At 41.6% G+C, this 22,199-nt stretch overlaps 1 protein-coding gene across 1 annotated transcript; it reads left to right on the top strand.

Annotated features, from left to right (window-relative positions):
• Window positions 1-124: 124 nt before the first annotated feature.
• Window positions 125-4,112, top strand: LOC117708839 (major urinary protein 20-like). Its single transcript, XM_076934865.1, has 7 exons — window positions 125-352; window positions 698-831; window positions 1,613-1,686; window positions 2,250-2,360; window positions 2,714-2,815; window positions 2,984-3,029; window positions 3,846-4,112. Exons 1-6 carry the CDS (start codon window positions 254-256, stop codon window positions 3,001-3,003), a joined length of 540 nt encoding a protein of 179 aa, XP_076790980.1. The 5' UTR covers window positions 125-253; the 3' UTR covers window positions 3,004-3,029; window positions 3,846-4,112.
• The last annotated feature ends 18,087 nt before the right edge of the window (window positions 4,113-22,199 follow it).

A 22,199-nucleotide genomic window follows, 5' to 3' on the forward strand; every position in this document is an offset into this window, starting at 1 on the left:
TAAATCTACTAAACCAATCCATAGGAGATGAGATCGCCAAGTTGGAAAGGGCAGGAACAATCCTTGACCTCACATCAATAAATGAGAAAACATTTCACAAAGCCATGTAGAGGACAGACATATGGGAAGAAGAAAAACAACAGTGAACCCAGAAAGAATATAAGGACAAGCAAAGGACCTGGGGAGTGGAGTGTAGGCATCATCACTGGAAAGACTCGGTCCTGACAGAGAGACAATTCCACTCCCTACCAAAATGAAGCTGCCGCTGCTGCTGCTGTGTTTGGGACTGACCCTAGTCTGTGACCATGCAGAAGAAGCTAGTTCCACAAGACGAAACTTTAATGTAGAAAAGGTAGGCTCAGTGAATACTAACTTCTGACTCACAGAGTGCTTTGGGGAACTCTTGAAGCCAAGTGGGTCCTTTGAGGGGATGGGTACAGTGTCCCAATCTATTAGACAAATGAATGGCTTCAGACCTTGTAGTAAGACCAGTTGTATGCTACTCAGATCTAACAATGTCCGGGGACCTCTGTTCTCACTGAGAGGCAGGGACAGCGTGTTAAGTACTGTGACAACTGGTGTGAGATCTACCCCTGTGTATGCTCAGGCTCTGGCCCCTAGGCTGGAGTTCCAGTAGAAACATGTCCATGTGGTATCCCTGCCCCTTCTCCCTTAACCATTTGCTTATGGATTACAGATTAATGGGAATTGGTATTCTATTGTCCTGGCCTCTGACAGAAGAGACAATATAGAAGAGCATGGCAGCATGAGAGTTTTTCTGGAGAACATCCGTGTCTTGGAGAATTCCTTAGTCTTTGAATTCCATGCTGTGTAAGTAAGGTGCTCTTAGCTGAGAGAGAGGAAATGAAAGCCTAGTATGATTTCATGCCTACACATACACACGGGTTGTGGGGAGAGATGCCTCTCACATCATGTACATGTGTACACACATATTGAGTCTGTATCCAAAACTAGAACATTCCATGTGACAGTGAACCAAGATCTCATAACCAGGGTTTGTTTTTTTTCAAAAGTCAGAGACAAGAATTGGTGACAGGAATTAATTCACTAGGGGTTCGATAAGTAAAGGTCAGAGGCACTTCTGAAATCACATTAATGAGACAGTCTATCACAAGTTAAGATTATGTGATCATGAGTGAAATTTTTCTTACTAGTTGTTAGCCAGAGAAATCCACCTGTTCTACCTGCATTTTCCTGCAGTAAAGGCGATAATAATAATTCTCCTCTGTGGGTCTGGGAGCCACATCTGGCAACATTAGCAAAGTGCTACTTTGAGGCAGATGGTGGACATCTGGTTGATACCTGACATCAGTGACTGAAGGACAGCACTGGTGAAACCTGGAAGGAGTTGCAGTTGTAATAGGGATGTGAAGTGATTGTGGATTGTGTTTTAAAAAAATAATAATAGGCAAATTCGTGATTACTAAAGCATCAGATATGAATGAAATAGCATAAATAAAGGCCTTTTGCTAATTTTACAAAAATATTCACAAGTCAAATGGAATCAGAAACTGGAGATGCATCTAGAGTAGAAGGTGAAGAAGCCAGCCAGATGAAACTCCCTTAAGCACCAACTTACTCTGTTTTACAGTGTAAATGGAGAGTGCACCAAAGCAACTGTGGTTGCTTACCAAACAGAAAGGGATGGTGAATATTATGCCGACTGTAAGTATATAATAAGTCCATATATCTATCCAAAACAAGTTTAGTAAACCCTAATACCTTTATTGTGCATGCGTGCATGCATGCTTGTGTGTTTTGCTGGGGACTGAACTCAGAAACTTGTACCTACTAGTCAAATGGGGGCCATCTAATAGCTAGCAATCCGTGTCAGGCAAGCAGGATAGGTACTGGGAGACGGAGTCTGTCTGATTCTGCCTGGTGGCTAGCACCGGTGCACATTGCTCAGGATGTATCAGCAGATATTTGACACAGCGAGCTTACAAAAGATGTGTTGCTTGAAGCTGCTGAGGAAGTTAGGTAAGCCTCAGTGAGGGTGAGAGTGATGCTGCTGTGGCTGACTATTCACTAGTGGCCATCCTCTGGGTCCCTTTTCATAGAAGTTACTGCCTGAAGTCCAGAAAACTACAGACAAAAAGTATCAGACAGGTCATCTCTTCCAGGATATGTATTTTAAAGTTTTTATGTTTGGGGTAGAACAGGTAAGGGGTTTCTATTATTTCCTGCAGACCAACAAAGTTCTGAGCTGTGTTCCTTTTCCTCCACAGATGATGGATACAATACGATTACTATACTTCGCACAGACTATGATAATTATATTATGTTTCATGTCAATAATTTCAATGATGGGCAAACCTATCAGCTGATGTATCTTTTTGGTAAAGTACTTTCACACAGACACTGATCTTGGCATGGGAGAAAAAGAGAAGGAAACTCTATAGCTTTAATATGGTCTTCCCAGCTTGATCCTGTCTCCTTCTATGCTCCTGAAGACCGATGCTCACCCTGATCATCCCTCGAGCATAGGTGATGGAAGCACTCTGAAATCTCTCAGAGTGACAGAAGGATATTTATTCTATGGATGCCAAATTCAGGATAGATCATACCTGTGCCTGTCAATCACGTTGCCAATCATTTTTTCATCCTTAGAGAGGAGCCCCTGTCCCCTCACTCAGATCTGTGGTCAATACATATGATACAGCTGCCACACTCACTGTTGATATTTTCACAGGCCGAGAACCAGATCTGAGTTCAGACATCAAGGAAGAGTTTGCAGATCTATGTGAGAAGCATGGAATTGCTAGGGAAAATATCATTGACCTCACCAACACCAGTAAGTCAGGACTCTCTTCTTCTTCTCATCCTCATAATATATCAGAGAAGAAACAAACCTGAGGGCTTGGCTACCAGCCCTGTGGTGAAAGCTGGAGAGGCGTCTCATTTCTCTTGGGGAAATCAACTGGACCTGGTATCTGAACATCTTCTTGTTCTCACCCTGCAGATCGCTGTCTCCAGGCCTGAGATGGAGGAGAGGCCTGAGCCTCCAGGTGGGTAATCTCCACTGAGAGCAGAGGGTTGGGTTATGGGTGAGGCCCTTCCAAAAGGATTAGTATTGTGCCCCTAAATTTCAATAAAAATAATTTGATAAGGAATCTTTGTGAAGAGCTTGAAAATTGGCTTTGAATTATCTGGATTTCTGATCTGGTCCTACTTTAGCTTTGAAGTAAAGTGACCCAAGCCATTAGGCAAGAAAATAAGGAAGTGAGTTTTACATAGATGCTGTGTGGTTATGTTAAACTGGCCCAGTCATGTGTTAAATGTCATTAAGAATTAAAGTTTACAATAGACAGTAGCAGGATGCGAGTATAACTGCTCTTCAGTGTCTGTGGTCCCCCACCCCTTCATCCCACTCCAGATAACATACTCATTTGAACTCTGTGTAACCTTGGCTTCATACCCGGGAGTGTAGCTGCCTGATCTCCACCTCTCATCTAGTCTGAAGAGCAGAAGCCTCTGGCCCCTCTTTCCCATTTAGTTCAAGACTTCACTGAGATAATGTGTGAAAGTCTTTAAAAGGAGCCAAGGCTTTGATCATTATTCCTCAATTTACTGAACATCTCTCAGAGCTTTGTACGCCAACGGATGCTCAAACAAGCCTCGGTTATTCTGTTTCTTTGTTTTTCATATTCCACCCATTAGGAAAGAGACATTTATTCTATGTCTTCACTCCTGTTTGTGACAAATAATATCAGTTAGATTGCAAGGGAATATCTATTTTTTCATCTTTTGTTCTATATAATAGACTGTCTAAGTATCCTGAAGTCAAGAAGTCCTTAATGAGTTTCTGTATTCTTTCTTCCTAGCTTACTCAGTGTTGAGTGGAGACTTCTCACCAGGATTACAGCATCATTCCTTCTTGTCCAAAAGCATGCTGCAACAAGTTCTGTGATCTTTCCATCCTGTCTCACAGAAAAGTGCAATCCCGGTCTCTCCAGCATCTTCCCTAGTTACCTAAGACAACTCATCAAGAACCAAAGACTTTCTTTACATTTCTCTTTGCCAGGTCCATGACAATTCTCCATGAATTTCTTCCTTTTTCTGTCAAATAAATGATTGCCCTTGCACTTAAATATGTCTCTGTCTCCAGAAAAATGTAGGGCTCACAGTGAGTGAATGAGGGACCTCCTGAGTCCTGTAACCACGATTCTGCCTCATGTCCCAGAGTGTAACCTGAGGTTCAGGATTTTGCCTCAAATGTGCCCAAGGTCTGATGAGTGCTGCCTGCTCTGTAGCTTTCCTGTTTTAGAGGCTTCATAGGGACCATAGGAGCCTGAGACTTGCTGCCGGATCCCTCCATCCACAGAGTAACTGTTATAGTACAGCATAGAGAGACATACTTCTAAGACTATGCCTGTTAACATGTTTCATGCCAGGGTTGGGGAGGTTTGTTTATTAGAGACCCTGTGAATACAGAGAAAATATTGTCTGGCTCCCCAATACACTCTGGGCCTTAGATCAGTAGATCAAATTTGGTTCAACTCGGGACTCCTGAATAAAGTTCTAGCTTTAGTTTGCTAAAGTATTGCAAAACACTATTGAGAAAGCAAAACAGTTATGATGAAATACCTCTCTGTGTGTCTATGACTCTGTCTCTCTCTGTCACTCTGTCTCTCTGTGTCTGTCTCTCTCTCTCTCTCTCTCTCTCTCTCTCTCTCTCTCTCTCTCTCTCTCTGTGTGTCTCTCTCTCTCTCTCTCTCCCTTTATCTCTCTCCACCCACCCCCATGAGTCCAAGTCATTATCTGACCAAAGCCTCCTAAGCGGCTTCAACTACATCCATGGATTACCATACCCAGCTTTCCTTTTTTAGTCTTGGCAAACATTTAAGAGAAAAAAACATTGCATACATCCTAAGCTATCCTAAAGAATCCTCATGAAGTTAAGTAACAGTTCCAATCCAGGACTGTGTTGAAGATAGAAAATGGCTTGACAATGCTACCATACCTCAAGAGACCACAACCCAGAGAAAGTATAGAAACACTTTGGCTTTTCCCAGGTCAACATGGCAGCTTGAGTTCACCCTAAAGCCTTCCCCCTTCAACACCAAACACTTTGTGGAAATGACATGTGAAATAGTAAAAAACATTCAAAGACAAGGATGGAAATCCAACCATCAGAGACGTAGTCATCCCTTTGTAAAGGAAGAAGACAGGGAAGAGGTGAGGCTGATACAGTAGAACTGTACACTTCTCTGTGATCTGGGAGTCGATTACAGCTAATGGAGCATCCAGGGCTGGAGACAACTGTAACAAAGGCCCAAGGATGCCACATGAGCATGCACCCTCAGAGGGACAAGGGCAAAGCAGAGTGATTTCCGAGGACAGATCCACACCCTTACATGGACATGCAACAAGAAGACAACCGCCTGTGGCTGCAGAAGCAACAGGATACCCATTCTAAAGATCAAAGCAGCTGTGGACACCTTAGGACTAGACCTGAAGTTCCCACTGAACAAGCTGGCCTGGTGCTCATGGTTGGCCAGAATGTCTAATCAGGAACAAATAACCTCAGAGAATATCAACATTAGGTATCAATATCTTGAGACTGTAAACACAAGATCATTTTGCCATGTGTCTGTCCTCTGGCTAAAATAAGTGATGTCTACTTCTTTACTAATTTCAAAGACAGCTTTATGATTTTGCTCACTTAATTTTTTCACTTATATACTTCTTATTTCTCTTTTATTTCCAAATATTTATTACAATTTTTATTTTATAAAGTATAAGTTACACCTAACATCCAGTCTATCATCTTGGACAATTAAATAGACACTCTGTCATCTCTCCTAACTTAAAAAACTTATAAATCCATATGTTATGTCCTGGTTTAGCTTGTACACTACCTGAGAACTATCTTCTCAAATATATTCTCTTGGTGCTAAATGGCCTTTTTTTTCTATGAAACTAAAAGTCGTCTTTCAATCTATCAAAATCTGAGAAAGAGCAGCATTATTTGAAAATATAGGAAGCCTAACTCAGCTTCCAGAACTGAGACAAGTGATAGAGACAACTGCCTACCCATACTGCTCCAGTGAGTCAGGAAGTTAGAGCATCAGTCTTCAGCCTTCTGGCCCAAGATCATCTGACAGATCTCTGAAAAGCAGGAATTATTAAGGATTAGCTTATTCTGTCTCAGCAGAACTAAGCTGTCTTAACCTGTAACATTTGTCCTCTCAAGAAAGGTACAGGTCTGCAGGAGAGAGAGACAATTTCTACCCACTGGTCACCCTACCCACAAAGTACTACCTCACCTGGAGGTAAAGACTCTTAATTTTTTCTTGAATCCACAGAAGGGGAACTGCTAGGAGCAGATATGTCTCAACAACAAAACAATAAGTAACATTAAATGTCACATTTTAAGGATTTCTGACGTTTTTTGAAAACCAACTATGTATATAAAGTAATCTCAACTGTTGTCCATTAACTATTCTCAGCTATTTCTAATTAAATCATCTGAAAACACCCTAACAATAATCTCAGAACCATGAATTTGCTATTTGGTCCTTAACTCACAGCTTAAACATCTCAGATCAGTTGATAATGACACTATAGAAAGACTGGGTCCAAGCCTTGTACTTTTAATTTTTTGTATCAATAAAAGAAATTTATACTAATGATAATGTTGATTGTCTATCAAAATAAATTCTGTCCCAAAATAAGAAATTATGACTTCAACTTTGTAATGGTTGTAATGATTTCTACCAAATGTGATTACCGTTACACAATCAATTCAAGCTCTTTCCTCCCTGTTTCAATTATGACCATTTCAACATTCCCCAGAAAGACAACTAGAATAACCACCTCTAGACCCTCAAGTCCAGAGAACTGGGCTGACGACTCTTTTAATTTCTTCACGCTGAATATGGGCATTGAGATATCTTTGAACAGAGAAAGGGTAGGAAAAATGGGGGAGTTTCTTGGCCTTGAGAAGGCCACACCAATGATTGTTTTGGTCTCTGATGTCTGTGTCCTGACCGAATCTGGCTGAAAGTCCAAGAGATCAGGAGTTCAAAGCAGGTCAGTTTAGCATGTCTGACGTGACACTCACCAAGGCTTTGTATTCTGTAATATACAAATCTCAAAACAACGTTTTAGTATCATCAAGATATCTCTCACATTTGATTCTCTGGAATCTAGTCCTCTGGGGTCTCCCTTTATCATATAACTCTGGAAGTTGTATAGACACTAATCACCATATCTAAAAACAGAGAGACAAAACCTTTCTCCCAAACCAGGAGGTCCTTGGGCCAGTAAGCAGAAACACCTTGGTTTTGACCTCTCTCCCAGAGGAATAATATAGCCACAAAACTCAAAATCACACCCATTTTGAAAATTAAAACAATCTAAAACAAATGAAGTCAGCTTAAAACACTATAGATGCCTATTCTTGGGCTTTTTCTATTTTTTTCATGCCAGGGAATTAACCCAAAATTCCTGTGGAGTCCATGTTCAAAGAAAATGAGTTATCCTGCAGGACTTCAAATCTTTCCTAAAACAATTGTTTTCATACAATCTCCCTGCTCTCAAAAAAAAAAAAAAAAAAAAAAAAAAAAAAAAAAAAAAAAAAAAAACAAAAAAAAAAAAAAACAACTTTGCTTATTGAAAAACCTATTCTCAGGCCTTTTCCCTAATCTATCATGTCAGGATAATCAACACAAAATTCCCGTGGAGCCCACGTTCAAAGTATAGGAGTTAGTTATCCTGCAGACCTTATTACACCATCTTAAAAACAATTGACTCACACTTTGATCTATACCAGCTTATAAGCGGGAAGCTTGTCACACCGGGAGTTTAACCCAAAATTCCTGTCTACCCCACCTTAGAAAGAATATGAGAATCCTGTAAGATTTATTAGAGCAATATGTCTTTCTACCATCTTTAGGGTAATTAATTAAAACTTACACTAATATCTGCCTATACGAAGCAGGTAGTTTTTCCTTGTTAAGCTCTCTGCCTAGGGCAGCCTTCCTGGTATACCAGCTAACTGTCGTGCCCTCTTCCTGCAGCCATAGACTTATTCACTCTCTTAGTCTATGTCTTTTTATTGGGGAATTGAGTCCATTGATGTTAAGAGATAGTAAAGAACAGCGATTGTTGCTTCCTGTTATTTGTGATGTTATTTTTATGTTTGTGTGGCTATATCTTCTTTTGGGTTTGTTGAAAGAAGATTACTACTTGCTTTTTCTAGGGTGTACTTTCCCTCCTTCCTTGTGTTGCTGTTTTCCATCTATTATCCTTTGTAGGGCTGGAATTTGTGTCATGATATTGTGTAAGTTTAATTTTGCCAAGGAACATCTTTGTTTCTCCATCTATGGTAATTGAGAGTTTTGCTGGGTATAGTAGCCTGGGTTGTCATTTGTGTTCTCTTAGGGTCTATATGACATCTGACCAGGATCTTCTAACTTTTATAGTATCTGGTGAGAAGTCTGGTGTAATCCTGATAGGTCTGCCTTCATATGTTACTTGGCCTTTTTCCCTTACTGCTTTTAATATTCTTTCTTTTTTTGTGCATTTGGTCTTTTGATTATTATGTGACAGGAGGAATTTTTTCTGGTCATATCTATTAGGAGTTATGTAGGCTTCTTATATGTTTATGGACATCTCTTTCTTTAGATTAGGGAAGTTTTTTCTATATTATTTTGAAGATAATTACTGGTCCTTTAAGTTGGGAATCTTCATTCTCTTCTATAAGTATTACCCTTAGGTTTGGTCTTCTCATTTTGTCCTGGATTTCCAGGATGTCATGGGTTAAGAGGTTTTTTTTTTTTTTTTTTTTTTTTTTTTTTTTTTTTTTTTTTTTTTTTTTTTTTTTTTTGCATTTTCTTTCACTGTTTTGTCAATATTTTCCATGGTATCTTCTGCACCTAAGATTCTTCTCTCTTCTGTGTCTTGTTCTGTTGGTGATCCTTGCACTAGGACTCCTGATCTCTTTCCTAGGTTTTCTATCTCCACAGTTGTGTTCCTTTCTGATTTCTTTATTATTTCTATTTCCATTTTTACATCTTGGATGGTTTTGTTTAATTTCTTCATCTGTTTGGTTGTGTTTTTCTGTAATTCTTTAAGCGATTTTTGTGTTTCCTCTTGAAAGGCTACTACCTGTTTACCTATGTTCTCCTGTATTTCCTTAATGGAGTTATTTATGTCCTTCTTAAAGTCATGTATTATCATGATAAGATGTCACTTTAAATCAGACGCTTGCTTTTCTAGTGTGGTGGGATATCCAGGCCTGCTGTGGTGGGAGAACAGGGTTGTGATGATGCCAAGTAGCCTTGGTTTCTGTTGCTTCTGTGCTTGCCCTTGCCTCTTACCGTCTGGTTATCGCTGGTGTTAGCTGGTCTTGCTGTCTCTGACTGTGGTTTGAACCTCCTGCAATCATGTGTGTCAGTACTCCTGGGAGACCAGTTCTCTCTGGGAAGAATTTGAGTATGGAGAGCTGTGGCACTGGGTCAGCTGGGCAGTCAAATAGAAATTAGAAGGATCCTGTCCCTGGCTGTTCCTTGATTTCTGGGTCCTGATAGCTCTGGGAGGGACCCTCTTAGGTGAAGAATTTGAGCAGAAGTCGTGGTCTTACCTGTGCTCAATAGTGTGCCAGCACTCCTGAGAGACCAGCTCTCTCCTGGCAGTATTTGGGTATGGAGCGCTGTGGCACCGGATTCTGTATTCACATATTATAAGTGGGATGTATTTGGCTATGAAAACACTGAAGGGTAGTTCCTCAATTGCATACAACCTAGGTCTTCCTGAGACATCCCTAAATCCTACAGCAAGTTCTTTGCTACATTCCTTTTATGTAGATTATCTTCTGTTTGTGTGTACGCATGCACATTTGTGCAGGTCCTTGTGCACAAGTGTATGTATATATGGAGAAGCCAGATGTTGGTTTCAACTGCCTTCCTCTCTCATTCTCCACCTAGTTTTCTGAGACAGAGTCTTTCACTTAACTAAGAGCTAATGAATGTGGCAAGTCCTACTGACAAGCAAACCCCGGGATCTTCCTGCCTCTGACTCCCCAGTGCTGGGATGACAGGTTTTGTGCCACTAGGCTTCTTCCCTGGATGCTGGAGATCCAAAGAGAGGTCCTCAGGCTTTCAAGGAATATACCTTAGAAACTCAGCCACCGTGGCACAGGTTCTTTCTGAGATGCTGCAGGCTGCTCTTAAAGGGTTCTTCCCCTGTCAGTAGTACTAGTAACCCCAACCTTATTTTACTTACAAATATGCACCTAGTAGCCTTTAATGGGGTGATCCTAAAGTTTGAAGACAAAACAGAGGTTACTCCATGACTTGGAAGCAACAACCTAAACCATAAATGGAATGCTTGGTTTGGGGTTGTGTATTTGGTAGGGGACAGATCCAAGAAAGTGTTTCAATATTAATCTGAGCTATGAGAGAATAAGAGGATTGTCATTTCTCCAAGTCTCTAGGGAGCATAGAATTCAAGCAGAAGTAGGGTCCCAGTTTCAAACCTTACAGTATTCATCTAGACTGCTATATCAAAATGGGCCCAGGGTTGGGACAACAACTCAACTGGTCAAGGGCTTGGGGACAACAACTCAACTGGTCAAGAGCTTGGGGACAACAACTCAACTGGTCAAGAGCTTGGTGTGCAAGTGTGAGGTCCTGAACTTGATTCCCAGAATCCACATGAAAGAGTTAAGGTTGGTGAAGCATGGTGGAACATAGTGTCTCATGATTGTGATAGCAGCACTGAGCAGAGAGAGTCAGGCAGATCCTCAGGTCTTAGCTTGCTGGCTGGCCCACCCAGCCTCTAGCTTATCCTACCGGGTTCCAGGCAAAAGACAGACCTGGTTTCCAAATACAGTAGGCAGACTCTGGCAAACAACACTCAAGGTTGATATCTGGCCTACACACACACACACACACACACACACACACACATCCCTGTGCATATGTAAAACTGCACCAGTGCACACACATATCTGAACTCTCTCACAGATGTACACATAGACTCACATATACACACACATGTACACACACATATATACAAAAGCACAATCATAATCAAATATGGCTCACTGGGAATGAAATCAATTTCCCTTTCCCTGTACTCATTCAGAACCCTGGTTCTTTCTGCAGAGATCTGGGACTTGTCCTTGTCCACACAGAAAAGGATGAGAGGGGACAATGGGTGATGCCATCTTCTTTTCACTCCACCCTTGGCTGTGAATCCCGGTTCTGCCTTATTCATTAACTTCCATGGTCTATTCGTGCTTCCTGCTTGCACCAAATGGTTAGTCAAAGGCCAGGCATAAATTTCTTTTGGCTACATAAATTCTCCAAAAACATATAGGAAGCTTGTGTTTACTTCTCAGCCTCTCCTTGTATAGATAACATAGATAAACAGGGATTTAAGCCTGGAAACTCTGGAATTTTCTAGATTGGTGTCTGTGACCTGCCTGCCTTCCTCCTTGTCCCTTACTATGATGGAGACCATTTCAGAGCCATCTAAAACAACAGACCTGAGTGGAAGGTTCTGTGACACCCTCCCCAGCAGTTGTCCAAGCCCTCAGCAGCTGTCTTATCTGCTCTTAACCCTAGACCCTCACTACACAGACAGCATTTAAACTTCTTCAGCCCAGGATGCTCAAGCAGGGACTCAGTCAAGCTGGAGTGAGGCTGCAGGCAAGGGAAGCCTGACTCAGTGACACTCACTTCCTGTGAGCTCATACTCCCAGGAAAAGAGGCAGTACTGTGTCCCTGAGGCTGATGATCTGGTTACACTTCAATGGCTGTAGAGAGGTGGAGTGTTGTAGGTTTGGAGCTAAACTCTCTTTGGTATCAATAACCCCCCCAACACCCTTCACTTTCTTCCTCTTTGTGTGACTCTAAGATCCGTATGGTTTTTGGGTAAATTAGGCCAATAATATTTTCAATATTTGAGGATTGTAGCAGAGGTTCCCCCAATTTGCTTGGACCCATCAATGTGTTTTTTAAGTACCTGATGTTTCCACCAATGCATTTGTAAAGTCCCTTGGCTTATCCTTTGTTATGATACTGTGAAGACTCCAAGGCCTGTTTCCATGTTGGATATTGTATTTGGGGTAGCCTAAAAGTGTGTTCCTGGGTCATGGTCACTCATATTTGGCTCTAGAAGTCTCTCTCTTTCTCTCCGTCTCTCTCTCTCTCTCTCTCTCTCTCTCTCTCTCTCTCTCTCTCTCACTTAATCCTGGGGGAGGGTGTGTGCGGAGCTCAGAAGGCAGCTTTTGCAGTTCATTCTCTCCTTCCACTGAGGGCTCTAGAGATTAAACTCAGGTCATAGCTTGGTGGTCAGCTCCGTTTCCCGCTGGGCTCTTTGGCCAGCTTTGGAATCAACCCTTTCTTACTTGGTTGGAAGTGAGAGCTGTGCTTTTGCACCAGCGTTCACTTCCCACTTCACAGGATCCCTCCTCCATGTCTGCTTTGGTAGGTCTGCTGAGAACAAGCAATCGCCAGAAAAACAGTTGAGTTTTCTCTTTAGTCCTCCAGCTCCACAGCCTTTCTCAGGCCTAGTTTGCCTTCCAAGATACAATCAACAACCATTTGACAAATGATTTGCCACCATGTGATTAAAGGCACCAGCTTTCTGGTATCTGAATTCTTGATTCCAGTACCAACCTTCTAGACAAATGATCATCAAGCTTAAGGTCTATCAGCAGCTTCAGCTAGTATGTCTCCACCTTATCACACACCCTCTAAGCTATCCTTGGCTAACAAAGCTCACAACAAACTAGTTGTTGAACTCACAAAGATCTAGGTCATCATATGGCCTCTGAAGCATGCAATAGTTTGTGTCTTATGAACATAAAGCCTTGTGATGTTAGCTAGTTTCCTTAAATATGCCAAGAACTCAACTCTCAACTAAACTTGGGGTAAACTCCCCTTTGTATTCCCTCATTTTTCCTGATAATTAAAGGTTATCTGCAAATAGAAAAAAAAAATCAACATAGATTTGCTTTGAACATGCCTGTGGCTGTGAGACAGCATTTTGGAAACGCCTTGGTTTTCTCAGTATATATTAAATCCTCTCAAAGCTTCAGATGGTAATCTCTTTCATTGGGAATGACACTCTTTCTTTGACCATGAGGCTTCAAGGTAACCAACGCTTGCATCTTGTTTTTGTTAAGGAAACACTATTTGAACATGACAACAATACACCAGTTGTATTACAATACAACTAACATATTGATTCAATGGCAGACTTTGTTATCAGTCAACAAAATGTGTGTTTTCTTTGAGGAGTTGACAGGGACTATTCTGGAGCTTTGTTAGCATCATCTTTATAAAACATCAACTCCTTGAGTAGTGTGTGGAGAGGAATGTCACCTGTAATACTGATGTACCATGCAGGGGAAGGTAGGGTGTTGTTTGTGAACATTATACTGTTATACATGTATAGTTCAGGCTGATGCAAGGCTACAGGTGATCTTCTTACCCAGGGACTCTGATTCAGTAGGTCAGAAATTGGGTTGGTCCTTATTGATGAAGGACAGGGACAGATGGATCCCAGTGGTAGAGGACAGGAACAGAAACATGTGGGTCTCAGTGATGGAGGACAGGGACAGGTGGATCCCAGGTACTAACTGGCCAGTCATTTTAACCTCAATAGGTAAGTCCCAGGCTCAGTGAGAAACCCTGTTTTAAAACCTAAGTGGACAGTAACTGTGGAGAGCCACACCGACACCGCGCCCTAAAGATGGCGCCTGGTGGATGCGCCAGACAACTCCTGGCTGGGCGGAGAGATGGGAGGACTTAGCAATCGCCTGACCTGACGTTGCTAGGCCCGAGCCTATGGCTTGCAGTGGCGTGATGTGGCATGCTGGGACTTCATTTCAGGGATATAAGGCTCACCCTAGGAGGGCAGGAGAGGAGAAGCCATCAGATCGCCCCGGGGCTCACCCATTTCTCTCAATGCCTGAGTAAATTGCTGTTGGAAGGAACTGTTGTGCGTGTCTTTCTTCCCGCTGGTCGGGAGCTCGCTGTGTCACAAGTAACAGTTCTCTAACATTGACCTCTGGCCTCTGAACACACATGTACACAGGCACACACATACCCCACCAGAGAAAACTCATCATTTGGAGGTTTCAGGGCAAGTTCAGTTGGCACCACTGTTGCACCTGTAATGTGATGTGTCCATTGGGTAGAAGCATGCAACTGAACAATACCACTCACTTCATAACCAAGAACATGCAAAGGAATAGAAAAGACCTAGATTCCCCAGGTCCTCTTCAGAGGTGGAAACCCAGTACCTTGACAACCTCTACTCAGCCCTACCTCTTAAGGACTAGGTACTGAGCTGTTAACTCACAGGCCATTGAAGGAACCGTCCAGATCCAAACTGTAACAGCAATTTATTTTCTGCTTGGTAGGTAGATTTGGGGGGTGAGGAGACAGTTTTTGAATTTTGTTTTTAGAAACACAGAGACTTCTGAGCTGAGTACCTTTTCAGAACTTCTTGAGACTGGGAACATGTGTCTCTCACAGCCCCTTTCTCTATCCTCAGAGCTAGGGGAGTCTGGCCAACTCCTTCTAGAACGATAAGGTTCACTCTTCTACTCAGAAGCACCCAGAAGTTACAAGGAAACTAGGGCACTAATGCCAGTCTCTCAACCACTACCTCAGGGTCAGCTGAGCAACAACCTCAACGAACCTTTTCTGACACTGAAAGTACTCCCTGGTTCTAGAAATAGGTATGCGTGCTTTCTCAGGAGGAAGTGGTGAGTTTGCCCCAGGTCCCTCAGGAGCCTTTTAAATATTTCCCCATTGAGACTTTTCCAGCTTCCATGCAGACTCTGTAGTCTGACAGGATGCATTGTTGTTGATGATGTCTGAGGAGGAGGAGGAGGTATAGGAGAAAGAGGAAAAGGAGGAAAAGGAGGATGAGGAGGGAAGGAAAGAAATAAGAAACAGAAGGAGAGAGATGAAGAAAGAACAAAATGAAAGAATAAAAAAGAATAAATGAATAAAAGAAAGAAAGGAAGGTAGGAAGGAAGTAAAGAAGAAGGAAAGAAAGATATTTGATTATTTTTACTTTATATTTATGACTGGTTGACTGAGAGAGTGTGTGTGTGTGTGTGTGTGTGTGTGTGTGTGTACATACCATGTCTGTCATGTTGCCTGCAGAGGCCAGAAGAGGGAACTAGATTGCCTGGAACTAAGGTTATAAATGATTGTGACCTACTCTGTGGGTGCTGAGAAGCAAACCTGGGTCTTCTGGAAGAGTATTAAGTGCTCTTAACCACAGAGTCATCTCTCCAGTTCCTTGTCAATCTTTAAGTCATCTCCCCACTATTTTCTAGAGAGTAATCTTCTTTTATTTCCTTCTTATAATGAAGAGGAACAATTAAACCACACTGGTAACATTGCAGACCTGCTCAAGTCTAGATAATGACCAAACATTTAATATATATTGATGAAAGCAAATTAAATGCTGTGGGATTCTCAGTAATGAAAACACTGAGGGCCCAGGAACTGAGCAGATCTTGGGAAGCAACTCTGCCCACAATCTCTAAGAAGCCAGAGGAAGCTGGGCTCCCAGGAACTCTAACCCAGGCAGTATCGTACGTAAGAAGACAGCAACATCCACCCCAAACAGAGAATAACTGGATTCCACAATGACCCAGTAAGTCACTCCCAGCCTGGAGCACTGGTTTCTTCCTGTCTGGGCCCAGGAATTGAGCTGATACTGGATAGCAGCTGTGCCCCCAATCTCTAAGAACCCAGAGGAAGGGGGCCTCCCAGAGCTCTGTCCTGGGCAGTGTCCTGTCTACACCTGAGAACTGAGCAGATTTTGGGCCCCAGGTCTAACCCCAGTAGTAACACCCACCCCACACAGTTCTGATACAACAAGATAATAGGAAAGATAGGCTCCAGTCAGAGACAGGGCAGGTAGCACTAAAGAGATACAGATGGCAAAAGACAAGCACAAGAACATAGGCATCAGTAACCCAGGGTACTTGGCATAATTAGAACCTAGTTCTCCCGCACAAGAAAGTCCTGAATTCCCCATATCACTAGGAAAGCAAGATTCAGGTTTAAAATCCCTTGTAATGATGATGATAGAGGACTTTAAGAAGGACATAAATAACACTTTCAAAGAATTTGAGAACACAGGTAAACAGGTAGAAGCCCTTAAAGAAGAAACACAAAAATCCCTTAAAGAATTACAAGAGAACACAACCAAACAAGTGAAGGCATTGAACAAAACCATCCAGGACATAAAAATGAAAGTAGAAACAATCAAGAAATCACAAAGGGAGACTACCCTGGAGATAGAAAACCCATGAAAGAAATCAGAAGTCACAGACCCAAGCACCACCAACAGAATACAAGAAATAGAAGAGAGAATCTCAGGTGCAAAAGATACCATAGAAAATATTGACACTACTGTCAAAGAAAACACAAAATGCAAAAAGTTATTAACACAAAATATCTAGGAAATACAGGACACAATGAGAAGACCAAATCTAAGGATAATAGGTATAGATGAGAGTGAAGATTCCCAAATTAAAGGGCCAATGAATATCTTCAACAAAATATAGAAGAAAACTTCCCTAATCTAAAGAATGAGATGCCCATAAACATACAAGAAGCCTATAGAATGCCAAATAGACTAGACCAGAAAAGAAATACCTCCTGTCACATAATAATCAAAACACTAAGTGCACAAAACAAAGAAAGAATATTAAATGCAGTAAGGGAAAAAGGCCAAGTAATATATAAAGGCAGACCTATCAGAATTACACCAGGCTTCTCACCAGATACTATAAAAGCTAGAAAATGCTGGACAGATGTCATACAGACTCTAAGAGAACACAAATGACAGCCCAGGTTGCTATACCCAGCAAAACTCTGAATTGCCATAGATGGAGAAACCAAGATATTCCATGACAAAACCAAATTTACACAATATCTTTCGACAAACCCAGCACTACAAAGAATAATAGCAGGAAAGCTCCAATACAAGGAGGGAAATTATACCCTAGAAAGAGCAAGAAAGTAACCCCCTTCCAACAAATCCAAAAGAAGATAGCCACACAACGATAATTTCACCTCTAACAACAACAACAACAAAATAACAGGAAGCAACAATCACTGTTCCTTAATATCTCTTAACATCAATGGACTCAATTCCCAAATTAAAAGACGTAGGCTAATTAACTGGATATGTAAATAGGACCCAGCATTTTGCTGCATACATGAAACCCACCTCAGTGCAAAGACACACTTTACCTTAGAGTAAAAGGCTGGAAAACAATTTTTCAAGCAAATGATCCTAAGAAACAAGCTGGAGTAGCCATTCTAAAATCTCCAGCCTGAGAACACAAAGGGAGGGACTCATGGCCCCACCTGTATAGGTAGTTGAGGGTGGCCTTGCCAGTCATCAGTGGAAGTGGACAGCCTTGGTACCTGAAAGTTTGGATTCCCTAGTGTTGGGGAATTTCAAAAGCAGGGAGGCAGAAATGGGAGGATGGTGGGAGCACACCCTCATAGTAATTGGAGGACAGGGGATGGGGTAAGGGGTTAGGCATAAGTGGAAGTGGAGGGCCTTGGTGCCTGAAAATGTGGATTCCCTAGTGTTAGGGAATTTGAGAGCAGGAAGGCAGAAATGGGAGGATGGTGGGAGCACACCCTCATAGAAACTCCTAGAACTATATAAATTAGACATGACAGAGGCAGGCTGCCAGAAGACTAGATTCCAGAATTCAATCAAACAATTATCTTGATACTAAAATTTGTTTTGAGAATTGTATATTGCAGAATACATAGCCTTGGTGTATCTACTCATCAAGCAAGCTGAGCAGACCTGCTCGAACCTCTGATGTCCTGGAATTCCAGCTGGATGCAGTGAAGACACAGTGTCAGAGGCTTATTCATTTACTCTTCCCCCAACCTGTCTTCTAATATCTCAACACCCATAATCAGCTTGAAGAAGTTAATGAAGGGTCGGCGCCACTATTCCCTGGGCTTGGGGACTGAGGTGGTTAATATTGTGCTGTCTTTCTAGGGAAAAGTAGTGGTTTGGGTGGATCAGGGAGGATTGGCTAGGATTTATTGCATAGCCATAACCTATTGGTAGAAATCTGTATAATTGTTATTAAGATGAAGTTATAATTTCTTAAATGGTACAAATTTAGTTTGATTTCAAATTTAAGGTTTTCATTAGTATGAGCTTTTTTTTTAATATAAAAGTGAGATGAATATTGTTACTATCATAGGCATTGTGCCTGTATAACACATTTAGGAATACAAGGCTTAGACCCAGTCCTTCTTTAACTTTTTTTTTTTTTTACCTTATTTGAGATGGTTAGCCTGTGAGTTAAGGGCCTATAGCAAATTTATGGCTTGGAGTTTATTGTTAAGATGTTTTCTATATTTTATTCAGAAATAGCTGAGAGGAGTTAACAGACAACAGTCCAGATTTCCTTACATGCCTAGTTGGTTGTCAAAACATCAGAAATCCACAGAATTGACATTACAAACATTTCTGTTTTAATGTTCATTTTGATTAGAGACCTATCTGCTCCTGACAGCTTCCTGTCTTGGATTCTAAGAAGAAATTGAGCATCTTTGGAGTTACTCCAGTTGTGGTGAGACAGCCGCTAGGCAAGAATTGCCTCTTTCCATCTACAGACAAATTACTATCCAGAAAAGGACACACCTGCAGAATAGTCGACTGATTATATCTGCCAAGACAGAGTAATCAGCCCTTAATAATTCTGCATCACTAGGTCTGTCAGATGATCCTGGGCCAGAAGGCTGAAGATCAGATGCTCCAATATTTTGTAGTATTTGGAGTGTCCAGGTGTTCAGAGGTCTCTATAAATTGGCTAAGTTTTAGAAGCTATGCTTTGTGCTTCCCATAATTTCAGTTAACTCAGTCATTCTGGATTTCTGACGGGGATGAAAACTTACAGTCTCATAGCCAATCCTTGCTGTTTACTTTCAGAGAAAAGATTTGAGAGGATGGTTTTCAGCTGACATTCATTCTAAAGCCAAGAAAAAAAAAGCCAGGTTCAGAACTAAGTGTTTTAGTTAGGAGAGATGACAGAGGTTCTGCTTAGTCAACAAAATGATGGACTGGATAGTAGGTCTATCTCACACCTTACTGACATAAATTGGTATAGTTATGCTCTAACTGTATTTTGAGAGAAAACTTTTATTTTAACAGTAAGGGTGATATGTAGGAGGTGCTAATGTGGGAGGAGTAAGTAGAGGAGGAGAGGAGGAGCTAGGTGATGAGAGAGAAAGAGAGAGGGGGGACAGACATGGAGGCAGATGTTCACATGTCTCCCCCAGTCAAAGATAGTTGATATATCTAAGTTGGGTATTAGGTTACGCTTCTGATTGGTATTGAGCATTACCAAACTTATAAAGCCTTTGGCTAACATTAAAAAAAAATTGTATAAAAGCAAAAAGGAGAAGGGGGCATAGGATGGGCATAGGATAGGAGTTTTCTAGGGAGGGGCAATGGGGAAAGGGGATGGCATCTGAAATGTAAATAAAATATCCAATTAAAAATAAAAAAAGGAAAACACTGATAGATATGTAAATGACCCAACACTGGTAAGTGTTTGACATTTAACTTTAAAAACTTACCTGCCCACAGAGAAACAGGAAAATATGATTTCCAAAGAGAGGAAACCAAAGCAGTATGAAGTGATGCTTTTGTTAGCATCAAGGCATTAAAATAGTGACCAACTTCTCTATGAAAATTACCATGTGCCAGCCAGGACTCACAAGGAGCCCCACCAGGCAGAGGGAAAACCTTGTCAGACAGAAACAGGAATCTGGACAAAGCAACAGAGCTGCAGTTGCCACAGGTGTGTCTGACTTTTTATTTTTTTACCTATATTCTTAAAGGGCGATTGGCTGTTCAAAACACACAACAATGACATATCATGCTGTTTTAATATGTAGAGGAAATGTGATAAAAAGAGGAAGAAGGAGAAGAATAAAGATTGGAAACACTGTGTAAAGTTCTCCTTCTGAGCATCCCTTAAAGACAAATGACAGAAAGTTATGAATGTATTCAAACCATAGAGTAACCATTCCATTGGCAAAATAAAGACATCTAACAAACAAGCCGACAAGGGAGATAACTTCAAAAATAAAAATAAAAATAAAAATTCCATCCATTGCTGGGCAATGGTGGTGCATGCCTTTAATCCCAGCACTTGGGAGGGAGAGACAGGAGGATTTCTGAGTTCAGGCCAGCATGGTCTACAGAGTGAGTTCCAGGACAGCCAGGACTACACAGAGAAACCCTCCTGTCTTGAAAAACAAACAAACAAACAAACAAGCAAATAAACAAACAAAAAATCCATCCATGGTGCTGCATGGCTATAATCCCAGAATTTGGGAAACTGAGGATCAAAAGTTTGAGGCCAATCTGGAATACATCATGAGTCTGAGACAACCTGAACTATGAGTCGTAGTCTCAGTGAGGATGGCTAGAGAGACCATCTTCTCCCTCTCAAAAATAAAAGAGACTGGGAGGAGGGAAAGAACCAGAGTAGAGAGGAAAGGAAGAAGAAAGTAGAGATCAATAGAAAAGAAACAATACATAAATGCAAGGTTTCTAGACACTGCCCAGGATTTTTACCTGAACATCAACCAGATGCCCTGTGCCCTCCAGCCCCTTGCCAGTCCCCGAAGCTGCACAGAATGAAATTTGCAGTACCCCTTGAGAATCTTCAGAATGCCTTTGGTTGTTACCAAATGGAAAGTCTCCACCATGTAACATGAGCAAATACAATTTGTCAAAGTAAATTTCCTCCAGAAACTCTGCCCTTTTCATGTGTCCATCAAAGTATCCTTTGATACTTTGAGTGTTCTTGTATTATCACACCTCTTCCAAGCTGGGTAGAACCTCCTTCAACTTTTGCTAGTCTAGATTGGAGTCTTGATACAGGTGTGATTAGTATTTTCCTGGATACCAGTAAACTTAGAGTTCATTCCTCTACTGTGACATTTCATCTTTAGTAAATTGTTTTGTAGATTGTTTGACAGGCTCTCTCTGTGTAGCCCTGGCTGGCTTGGAACTTGCTCTATAGACCAGGCTGGCCGTGAACTCACAAAAGATCTTCTTGCCTCTGCCTCCTTAGTTCAGGAATTAAATGGTGTGCCACCATGCCCAGCCTCTTGCATGTTTTCTTATGAAAATTTCATTTATCTTGTGGGCAGGTGTACTGGCATTCTTAGAATAGTACAGTCAGTTGACTTCACATATGGTGGACATTCTGTCTTCCTCAGTCACTGTTATCCTTACCCAGAGCATCCATCAGTGACACTGACTGCATCTGATACAACCAGATCCACCAGTTTGGGAGCCAGAATTTGTTTCCAGCTTTTAAGTTTTTGTTGTGGAAGGTTTTACTTTGTTTCTTGTACATAAGTGCTCTGTGTTTTCTCTTATCAACATCATAGTTTTATCAAACACATCAAATGTTTACTAACTAGCCTCATGTAAAAAAAATGTCTGAGATAATTAACATATGAAAAAACAAGATTGTGGTGACACTTGCCTTTAATGCTAGCACTCAGGGGGCAAAGGCAGGTGGATCTCTGTGAGGTCAAGGCCGATCTAGCCTACACAAGGCCAGCCCATCCCAGTGGGAGCACACAGCAGAGAGAGACATCCACCTTATGAGAGATCAGGAAGATGCCAAGGGTCCACAATGCCCTTCATTGGCACCTCTCCCTCACCATGACCCTATGTCTCCTAAGGAACCATACAGACCTCATAGTGCCACCACAGGGACAAAGTCTTGAGCACATCAGCTTTTGAGAGACATCATCCAAACCAAAGCAAAGTCTTCTGTCCAGCTGGACTCCAGCTTTCTGTGTCAGGTGAAGCAGGAGTCTAGTTTTCCTGCATCACTTGTCTTTGTTCACAGATTCTTATTGCTGACTTTATCATACAGTGAATCCAATGCACCCAGAGGAGTCCTTAATAGGCCCATGAACTGACTGCTGTGTTCTTGTGCCAATGGCAGTCCTGGGAGATTCCAGGTATTTATTTAGATGGTCTATACATACCCTTGTTTTGCATTGTGACCCACGAAGTCTAAACTCTCTCTGTGAGAAAGGCACACTGATCTGCTTTTCCACATTACCTCTAACACTGTGCACTGTGGCTGCTTGTTTCACATTCCCTTCCCT

This window comes from Arvicanthis niloticus, chromosome 5, assembly GCF_011762505.2.
Source record: "Arvicanthis niloticus isolate mArvNil1 chromosome 5, mArvNil1.pat.X, whole genome shotgun sequence".
In the NCBI taxonomy this organism is placed as follows: Eukaryota; Metazoa; Chordata; class Mammalia; order Rodentia; family Muridae; genus Arvicanthis; species Arvicanthis niloticus.